Genomic DNA, 10,375 nt, shown 5'->3' with positions numbered 1-10,375 from the left:
CCTCGCTCGCCGCCTCCGCCTGCCTCGGCCTCAACTCCTTCCGCTCCTGCGGGGCCGCCCCAGTCACCCGTCCGCGCGCCACTTCCGCCAGCGGAACCTTCCCGCAGGGGCGCGAGTTTCCGGGGGGGACGCAATAGGCGCCCAGCACATACTGAGGGGGTGTCAAAGCGGCTCGTCCGCCATCTTGAGTGTGGCACCTCCTCCCTCCCCTCCCGGCAGCCATGTTGAGTGTGGGAGAGCCTTGCCCGGCGCCATCTTGAGTGTGGCACGCCCACCGCGGGGCCTCCATGTTTGGAGGGGCTGCGTGTGTCGTCGCGAGCGGCTGATGGAGGCCGCCGCTGACTTCTCGCCAAAACGGGTGGCCTCAACTGTTGTGGTTTTATGTTTGTGCTCTGAGGGAGCAGGTCCCTGGCTCAGTTGTGAGGCGCTGCAGCTTGCCTCCAGGCCTGGGAATGAAAACCAGCCATGGCTAAAAGCTGCTTGCTTGGGCGGGTGGAAGATTTTGAAAACGGGGTTGTGGAGAGTGAGGTGCCTCATTCCGTCTGAAAACAACACTGCTTTTTCCGCAGCTGGAAGCTTTTGATACGCCAGGCTGCACCACACAGGCGACGATCGCAGCAAAAAACATGTACGGCTTCATTGGACTGAGTTAGCAACGAGGCGTAGGGCCGTGAAAGAGGAGCTTGGCTACCAGGAGCGGCAAACAGGCCGCGGCATGGGAGAAGGAAGGACCGTTTGATTGGTGGAACATCACAACTGTGAAGAAAGATGGGGTTATTATTGCCTCTGGAAGGCAGGGTGTAAAAGGGATCGTCTAGATTATAATGAGCCATAAATGATATGGACTCAGACACTGCCAAGTTAGAAATGCTGCAGCCAGTACCAAGATTGTATTTGGTAGCCATTGGTGGTGTGTAGGTGTGCATGTGCACCCCGTGGGGTTGGCAACCCCCCGAAACACCAGCCACAAATTGGAAGTGCACTTCTGGTTTTGCCACTAGCTTGGTGATCAGCAACTGGAGGACCCCGCCCCAACTGGAGGTACCAGTTGCCCATGTTGGTAGCCATATTGGTCTGCACCAGTGCACCCCACGCCCACCTCTCGGATTTGTCCCGGTTGCTTGTATTTGTTTTGTCTCTAGTAGGGAAATAGTAGTTCTAGACCAGCTCATGCCAACCTCCAGCTGACCAGCGGTGCCATGCACCACAGGGATGGGGTTGCTCTTTGGCTTGATGTTGAGATCTATGTGACAGACAGACCTGGCTTGTTAGCTCGCTGAAAGGAATTTTAGGGACTCAACACAAGGATTGTCAGACAACAACGGTAGCATGTTAAGAGGCAAAGGGTTTGCAAAGCAGTGGTTTCCAAATGCCAAGGATGCCGTTCAAGAATCCAGAAACAACTTCCCAGCAGGTGTCTGGGAAGAGAGAAACTTAACGAGGAACAGCACACATTTTATAGGGTTCAGGTTGCAGGATGAACCCTCCGATAGGCTTCTCATTGATTTCCTTCACTCCTTCCGGCAGCCGAAAGGTGAATGCTCTCAGGATACTGGAGAACATGATAAAGAGACTTGTTTTTGCCAACTGTTCCCCCAGACAGACACGGTGTCCTGCAGGGTGAAGAGGAGAATTTATCACATGTATCTAATAACCCTTGCAAGTGGAATTATGCCTCTGCCCCCAAGTTAAGGGAGGATACAATTCATTGGAAATAAATGGCAATGTTTAATGTCTCAGTATGGCTTGATACTGTGTAGATGTAGAGAGCAACAAAGGTGTTGATCACAGCAAGTTAAAAAAACAAGAACAGATTTGACCTGTTTGTGTTCTGTCCTTGTTTTGTCTCCCATATTCATTCTTGCAACACCACTACAAGGCTGTGTTATTTTCCCATTTTACAGGAGGGAAGCTGAGGCACAGAGAAGCTCAGTCACTTGCCTGCAATCATAGAGGAAGTCTATGGTAGGATGAGGAACCCTGGCATCTTAGTTTAGCACTCTTACAACTGGACCTCCCATCTCCTTTGCCAAATGAGATCAAGTCAGTGTTCCCAGTCTTAGAAGTCATGTCTACTAGGAAAATAGGTTACATTTAGAAGCTACTAATAATGTAACCTGAGTTTCTACACTTCTAAAAATATGTTGATTGGCTGTGACCACTGCTAGATGGGATTATTATTCTCTGAAGAGCAAATTTTTACGTTCCTTCCAAAACCATTTTCCCTTAAATTACCAGGGATATTTGTTGCTCTTGTGTTCAATATCCAGTCTGTTTTTAAATCCTGCTGATTGCCTGCTCTCTATTTAAATGTGATTGATATGAATACACTCAGTATCTGTCAGGATTCAGTGTTGCCACAAGGAAATACATTTTGCTACCACAATTCCAGATAAATCTGCTAAGAAGTTTCAAAGACCCATTAGTCTTAGTGTCTTCAAGAAAGAAAGAAATTATCTGCTGCTGGAAATAATGCATTTGTTTTCTGAGCTCAAGCCTTTACTGGGGTTTATAAAATAAGATCAGATGAAAGGCTAAACGGATATCAGTCTGTGGAACAAGTACCCTGCTACATTGGGTGTGATGGGATTAATGTTACCTGCTGAAAATGGCAAAAAGGCTTCTTTGTTCAAAAAGTTTCCAGCTTTGTCCAGGAAGTGACTTGGGTTGAATTCTTGAGGGGTCTCCCAATGGTCAGGATCATACAGAACAGAAAATAAGTTGGGAAAAATTAAAGTGCCCTAGAAAGAAAGACAACTCCTTAAGAAAATAAAAAAAATATTTCTAGCAGAAACATCCTTGGACTTCCTATGGCTTCCTAATGCAGTCTGTTACATTCCTGTAAAAGTGCCTAATGCAAGAACAAGCTAATTCTTACATGTTCACCCTGTGACACATCCTACAGAATAGTTCATTAAAACAGTTACTTCAGCAGCAAGGTCTTAAGGTTGATTCCAGAGTCTGAGGATGATAATATACAGCCAAAAATTAGTATGTTTAATTCTGGCACAAATAAACACCCCAGACTGAGTGTGGAACCCAGTTCTAAAGTTGTGGTCAGTGGAGCATGACCTCAAAGACATCTTCCTTGCTGTCTCCCAAGGAGCTATCTGTTAAGTCTCATCTGCTTGGGAAGGTATAAGGTAAGGAATAAATTTAAGGAATATATTTCTGTTGGTAAAATTCCTTTTATTCTAGAATATGTGCCTTTTTCTATTTAACTTATGTAGTTTTGCCTTTGGTTTCAGTGGTGCCCAACATTTCAGCTCCATGGGTGAGTTGAGTGGCATAGGGTTGATCTGTGGCCTGGCTCCTGTGTGGGGTTGATCTATATGTGTGATCTAAGCACACTAGCCCGACCCCGCGTGCCCCAACCTGGCCAAGTGCCGGCCCGACCCTGCGTGCCCCAACCTGGCCGAGTGCCGGCCTGACCCCGCATGCCCCAACCTGGCCGAGTGCCGGCCTGACCCCGCATACCCCCAAGGGATGACAGAGCTCCCCAAGGGATGACAAGATTGAACGGTCACGAACTCCACTGTGACCAGTTCAGGCTGGACATAAGAAAGAACTTCTTCACTGTCCGAGCCCCCAAGGTTTGGAACAGACTTCCACCTGGGGCAGTTCAAGTGCCCACTTTGGAAACACATTTGGATGCTTATCTTGCTGGGATCCTATGATCCCTGCTGACTTCCTGCCCCTGGGGCAGGGGGCTGGACCTGTTGATCCTCTGGGGTCCCTTCCAGCCCAAATGTCTATGAAAAAACCCCAACCTGGCCGAGTGCCAGCCCGACACTACATGCCCTAATTTGTCTGAGTGCTGGCCCAACCCCACCCTGTGCACCTGGGTCTTGCCATGTACCAGCCCAACCCTGTGTACCTTGATCTGTCTGTGTGATCTATTGCATGCAAGACCATGCTTTCTGACCTACAAAACTTGAGGTGGGTCTGGAAATTTGGGAGAAGAGGAGTAGCAATTAATTCTGCCACCATTTTCCGACCTGTGGGGAGCCTTGTTAGCTGTATGACAGCTTTGTGGGCTGCCTATGGGCTAGAGTTTGAAGGCAGAAGGAAAGTAAAGTTGTGCAGGAGTTAACCTCTACTTACTGAGGTCCACAACCTATCCTGCAGCCTATCCAATACCTATTTTTAATAAAGAGTTTTTTACAAATTGTTCAAGCTTACTTGTAAATCATTCCTTCACAAAACACAGAAAAAACATCTATTGTTTAAAAAGGTAAGTGGGAGTTATTGCTGTTTCTTATTTTGCCCAGAGAACACCTCTGAAGTGTAATAATATTAGCATACCTTACTAACTGGAAAGCCCTGCACAGTTGTATCCTTGGTACACTTTCGTATAACCCCTGTTGCACTTATGCTGCTATACCGCAGAACTTCATGTAAAACTGCATTTGTGTAGGGTAGGATCATTCGGTCCTCATATCGAATTTCACGAGATGAACCAATAATAGTATCCAGTTCTTCTTGGACTCGTTCTGCAGGGGGAAATTGTCAGAAACCAAAACTTAAGAAATCAGTCAAAGCATGGACTTGCTTCTCAAAATAAGTCATTGTAAATTGCAGGATTAAATCGGATTAATTCCTAGTTCATACACACAACTTTGTCCCTTATTATGCTTAGGAGGCTGGAAGTCAAGGTCCCCTCCCCCTATTCTCCCAAGTTGGGTGGATGAGACGGGCTGGTTGTATGCCATCTGTTGACTTGCCTTGGGTTCCCCTGTCAGGGATGGGGACCCTTTGTTGCTCTAAAGTTTTTGCTTTTGTATTTTTCCCCTCCTGATGACTCTTCATCCATGGCTATCACTGATTGGTCTCTCTGTGGTCATCATACTGTCTACCTTCTGTCCTGTCAGGATATTTGTTTGTTTCACAGGCCCATCACATGCACGCATCCTAATTTGGGCTTTTCCAATGTCCTCCTAGTTTTGTCTGTTCCCCCAAAACCAGAGCGCCCCCACTCTTTGGCCTTGTGAGCTGGTGCCACCTTATCTCACGTTATGGAACAGTGTCATATATGCCCACAATTTCCCAGGCTATGTCTAGCCATTGACCTTGTTGTCTTGACACCCTGTCTGCCTTAAAGGCTATGAGAACTGTATGACTGTGATCGGGCCTTTAGAAATTAATTAACCCTTGCTGCTGCCCTGGTTCTAATGCATATATAACCTACAAATCAATTTCCAAAAGCAAACCTCTAAATGTAATTTTCTAGCCATCGATAATGTGAACAGTGTTGTCATTAGGGCCGTGCAAACTTTGGATCATGATTTGGATTCAGAGATGATTTGGAGGCCAAATCTATGAATCTGAATTGAACCGCAGGAAGCTTTAGGCTTTCTGAATTGATTTGGAGCTTCCAAATTGATTTGGAAAAGATTTGGAGATTTGGCCATAGGGTATAATGGGGAATCAATGAAATATCTATAACTTTGTTGTCTTTTGGCTGATTCAGATGAAACTTGTAGGGTTGGTAGCCTCTGCTGAGAGCATGAAGCCTGCCTAGTTTCAAGGTGATAGGTGCATGGGTTTCTGGGAAACTGCACCCCAAATTTCTGAAAGCAAAACTGTCACAAGTGTGTGTTATGCCACAGTGGGGTCAAAACTGTAGGAATGCTAGCCCCTGGTGAGGCCACATAGCCTGCTAAGTTTCAAGAAGATAGGTGCAGGGGTTTGGAGGAAACTGTGCCTCAAGCTGCAGACAAGCAAAACTCATGACATGGGTGACACCGTGTGTGTTAAGGCGCAGCAGGATGAAAGCTGCAGGCCTTCTAGCCCCTGCTGAGGCCACAAAGCCTGCCAGCTGTCAAGGAGATTCTGGGGCCCTGCACCTCTAGGTGCTGACAGGCAAAACTCGTGACGGGTGCTTGTGCAACTGTGTCCGTCTTGGGGCACGGGAGGGCAGGGGGGGTTGAAACTACTGCAGGCCTGGGTGCTAGGCTTGCTGTGTTACCAGTCAGTCATGATTCACTCAGGGACCAGCTCCATACACAGTAGCTAGCTAATGTAACAAGTTAACGAGCAAGGATTAACACCTACAAAACCACTGACTAAAGAGAGGAAAGAATCAATACAGACAATCAACTGCCCCAAGACAGAGACAGTGAGTTGCACAAGCACCCATGTCATGAGTTTTGTCTATCAGCAGCTAGGGGTGCAGGGCCCCAGACCCCCCCTGCACCGATCTCCTTGATAGCTGGCAGGCTTGGCCGCAGCTGGGGCTACCATCCCTGCAACTTTCAACGTGCTGCGCCTTAACACACACACTGTCACCCATGTCACGAGTTTTGCTTGTCTACAGCTTGAGGTGCAGTTTCCCCCAAACCCCTCCACCTATCTCCTTGAAACTTGGCAGGCTTTGTGGCCTTACTAGGGGCCACCACCCCTGCAGTTATCACCCCGTTGTGGCGTTAACACATACAGGTGACATGAGTTTTACTTTCAAGAATTTGGGGTGCAGTTTCCCCCAACCCCCTATACCTGTCTCCTTGAAACTTGGCAGGCCTCACGCTCTCAGCAGAGGCTACCATCCCTGCAAGTTTCATCCAAATCGGACAAATAACAACAAAGTTATAGATATTTCATTGATTCCCCATTATACCCTAGGGCCGAATCTCCAAAGCTTCGGAGCTGATTCAGCCGAATCAAAGTGGTAAACTGATTTGGGGCTCCAAATCAAATTGCTGGCATCCGAATTGACTGAATCCAAACCCGAACCGAATAGTTCCCTATTTGCACAGGCCTAGTTGTCATCTTCAGTCTCATCTTTAATATGCTAAATTCAGCTTCTCCCTACCTAAAAGGGGAGGGAGTAAGGGCAATAATGCCAGCATGTCTGTTCAGCCACTATTTCCCCCCATTGGCAACCCACAGTAGTCTATCCCCATCTATTTTATGCACAGAAATTCACTAGAAATTCACAGGAATGAAGTGCCATGCCTCATATTTAAATCTGTCATTGCTGAGACCATGAACATTTCTAGTTTTGCAGGTCACTAGCTGCAAGTTAAGATTTGGGCTCGCTCAATAAAAGTTTGATAGTTTATATATTTGGTGAAGTTGCCCACATTTTGTTGGATTCCTTTGACTTTTGTTACTGGAATAAGTGCAGCTGCATGTCCCTCTCACCTTGTATTTCTGGGTGTGCCATCATGTAGAGGATAGCCCACAATAAAGAGATTGTGGTAGTGTCTGAACCTGCTATGAAGAGATCAGTAATCACTTGGATCATGTTATTCTCTTTAAATGTAGATGCTGGGTTATCCTTGGTCTGTAGAGGGGAGATGGAGAATGTGAGTTAGGACTGCGATTGGGTAGCACTGTAACCTGTCTGAAGACTTTTACCTAAAAAAAAAAATGCCTGTTGAGATGACAGAGTTGGAAGACATGAAGCTGGCAAGCTGAAGGCATGGCTGATGGCCATGTATATTTGTAAATGACATTGTCTTGTTAATGCAGGAAGGAAAGAGGGAGAGTTTGTGTGATGAGCATTGCTCTCTTTTCCCCCCTTCTTTTTAAGATACAGATGGAGTAATGGTGTATTTCTGGTGGGTACCAGCCAAACAAAGACCTCACTAATTAAAAAATGTATCCCTTTTCTTTTTATGTCAAAAGAAAGGAGCCACTCAGAAGGGAGACTGCAATATCTAGATGTGAACAAATTAAGTATTTAATTTTGGTGGCTAGGATCTGGTACCAACTTCCAAGGGAAGTGGTGCTGGCTCCTACCATGGAGGTCTTTAAGAGGAGGCTTGATGATTACCTAGCTGGGGTCATTTGAGACCAGTTTTCTCTCCTGCCAGAGCAGGGGGTCAGACTAGAAGATCTGCAAGGTCCCTTCTGACCCTATATCTATGAATCTGTTATGTAGCTGTATGGTAGGGGTGCACTGATAGAGATTTTGGGAGCTGATACCAATTTTTAAGGAGGTATATTGGCCAATACTGATCCAATTTCCGATACACCTACATCCAGCAAGTAAGTCTGTTGTGGTGGAAGGGGAGGAGGAAGGCAAAGAGCATGGGGGTGCAGATCAAGGCCCACTGCAGTGAGGGAGAGAGTGGGGCTGGGACAAGCGCTGCCCAGCTGGGACAGAGTGGGTATGGAATGGAGCTGCGGCTTGGCTGGCGGGGCGAGGGGATGGGGGCTGGTCCCCACTGTTGCGTGCTGCTCATCCAGGAGCCACTCATCTGGCAGCTCATCTGGCGCTCACTTGCTCATCCAGCAACTCCCGCTGCTGCTCCTGCTGATTGTCTGGGAGGGCATGGGGGGGTGGTTGCCCCCAGATCTGAGCAAGGCGGGCAGGGCCAGGGCTATGCTCTGAGTGAACAGCAGCGACACTGAAAGCAGGGGTTATGGGGGGGCTATAGCGAATTTTGGGGTGACTGCAGCACTCCCCCATAGCCATTGCTCCCAGTGCTGCTGCTGCCCACCCTGAGCACAGCCCACCCTGCCCCAATCTGGGGGCACATGCCCCCCCCCCAGACGAGTGGTGGGAGTAGCACCCCCCACAATTGAACTTTGGCTCTGTCCTGTGGCCACCCCTACCCAGCTGGGCAGTGCTTGCCCCAGTCCCTGTCCCAGCCCCACTCCCTCCCTCACCCACATCCCTTCCCTTTCCCCTCAACAGACTTACCAGCTGGACACTGCTCTCCAAGCTGCTGGGCTGTGCTCCTCGTCATCTACATTCTGCACTGCGGCTATGCATGCATGAACCATTTATCTGCCATATTATCAGCCATATCAGACCAATTTCTGATACAGACCATTTTCTTTATATTGGTGCCAATCCGCTATCGGACCAATGTATCAGTGCACCTCTACTGTATAGAACACTGTTACTTACTTTCCACATCTGAGAGAGATATGAGTCAATGAAATCCTGTGACTTTTCAGGCACCCAGCTGTTCTGGTGAGACTTGATCTCATCCTTTACAAGTCTACGTAGATCCTGCATGTGGGTTAGTGCCAGCAGTGATCTCATGAACATGGGACTTAGATGCTTCATCAATGTTGGGAAAGCATCATAAAGCTGTAGGGGAAAACAGACAAAATTAATGTTGGGAATTCTTGGTTTTGTGACCAAGGCTTCCACTAATTCATTTCAAGAAACAGGGTGTTTACAATGGAATCCTTTTCATGGTCCAGTTAATTCTTTGTGAAAAGAAGGGGAACACTTGACTGTTTTGACTTTTACCTTATTTTTTGAGATGACAGAGAGCTGTCAAGGGCTGGATACTATACTTTCTACACCTTGTGCCTTCCTCTAGCAGCTTCTAGATTCTCAGTGTCAGGATCCCTTGCAATAAATCTGTGGTCATATTCTTAAAATGAAGCCTTGACTGAACTCAAAAATAGGTCACATAATTTACTGAGTTCACTAGATGGGCCATTTTTCACTTATGTCTTGAACTAGCGCTTCATGGTAAGTGTCACGGTAGAAAACTAGGGTGTATTAGTTTGCTTTGTTCTTCTGAATGGACATCACAGCCCAAGTCTAACATGGTGAGTATAGGACTATGACAGAAACCTTTAAAGCAGTGGTTCTCAAATTGCAGGCTGCATACAGCCTGATCAGCACACTTCTGTGGCCTATTTAACACACTCAGAGCTCATTTAAAATGTGCTTGGTAGACTTTTGACAGCATAGAAATGAGAGATTTTATAGAATATTGATTTGTATTGCATTACTCTTAGATAACAGATACAAAACATTTTAAAATGGATACACAGGAAGTCAGTTGTGTGGGTGCGGCTCACATAACACAGTGAGAGCGGCAGGTGTGGCCCACTACAGCAAACAGGTTGAGAACCACTACTTTAAAGCAAAAGCAGAAGAGTAGCACAGACAAAAAGTAGCACAGGAAGATCCTGAGTGTGGTCTCCAAGGCAGACATGATGCTGAAGAACCCCAAGGTAAGCATTTGTCGGGGCTATCCAGAGGAAGCTATTTTAGCACAACCAACATTGATGTGGACAGAGAAAGTCAGGAGGCTGGAGAAGGACCCATGCTGAGAAGGAACAAAGCAAGAAAAGTTGAGTGCTGCCCTTATAGCTCTGTATTTATCCAAGACTTCTTATTCATTAATGTGCAAGGAGTACCTATTTCATGCATTCACAGTAAGGAATATTCTGGAAAATTAATACAAGCATACCTCGTTTTATTGCGCTTCGCTTTATTGCGCTTCACAGATATTGCGCTTTTACAAATTGAAGGTTTGTGGCAACCCTGTGTCGAGCAAGTCTATCGGCGCCATTCGGCTCAGATGATGGTTAGCATTTTTTAGCAATAAAGTATTTTTTAATTAAGGTATGTACATTGTTTTTTAGACATAATGCTATTGCACACTTAATAGACTAC

The 10,375-nt window shown here is 46.7% G+C and overlaps 2 protein-coding genes across 3 annotated transcripts in view; both read right to left on the bottom strand.

The window, feature by feature from the left end:
• Positions 1-255, bottom strand: part of EIF4E2 (eukaryotic translation initiation factor 4E family member 2) — a 20,874-nt gene extending 20,619 nt beyond the window's left edge. The window contains exon 1 of the mRNA XM_019532526.1: positions 246-255. Coding sequence (XP_019388071.1) covers positions 246-255 — 10 coding nt within the window. The remainder of the gene's footprint in view (positions 1-245) is intronic.
• Positions 256-1,310: 1,055 nt separating this feature from the next.
• Positions 1,311-10,375, bottom strand: part of LOC109308513 (cytochrome P450 2J5-like) — a 24,665-nt gene continuing 15,600 nt past the window's right edge. For both annotated transcript variants that reach the window (XM_019532855.1, XM_019532856.1), the window contains exons 5-9: positions 8,861-9,046; positions 7,144-7,285; positions 4,306-4,493; positions 2,600-2,741; positions 1,311-1,613 (exon numbers count right to left, since the gene is read on the bottom strand). In XM_019532855.1, the coding sequence (XP_019388400.1) occupies positions 1,435-1,613; positions 2,600-2,741; positions 4,306-4,493; positions 7,144-7,285; positions 8,861-9,046 (837 nt within the window). In that variant the 3' untranslated portion in view covers positions 1,311-1,434. The remainder of the gene's footprint in view (positions 1,614-2,599; positions 2,742-4,305; positions 4,494-7,143; positions 7,286-8,860; positions 9,047-10,375) is intronic.

The sequence above is a fragment of the Crocodylus porosus genome, unplaced genomic scaffold, assembly GCF_001723895.1.
Source record: "Crocodylus porosus isolate Cpor-Errol unplaced genomic scaffold, CroPor_comp1, whole genome shotgun sequence".
NCBI lineage: Eukaryota > Metazoa > Chordata > Crocodylia > Crocodylidae > Crocodylus > Crocodylus porosus.
The sequence above is the reverse complement of the archived record's forward strand: the minus strand, read 5'-3'. Positions and strand labels throughout refer to the sequence as shown.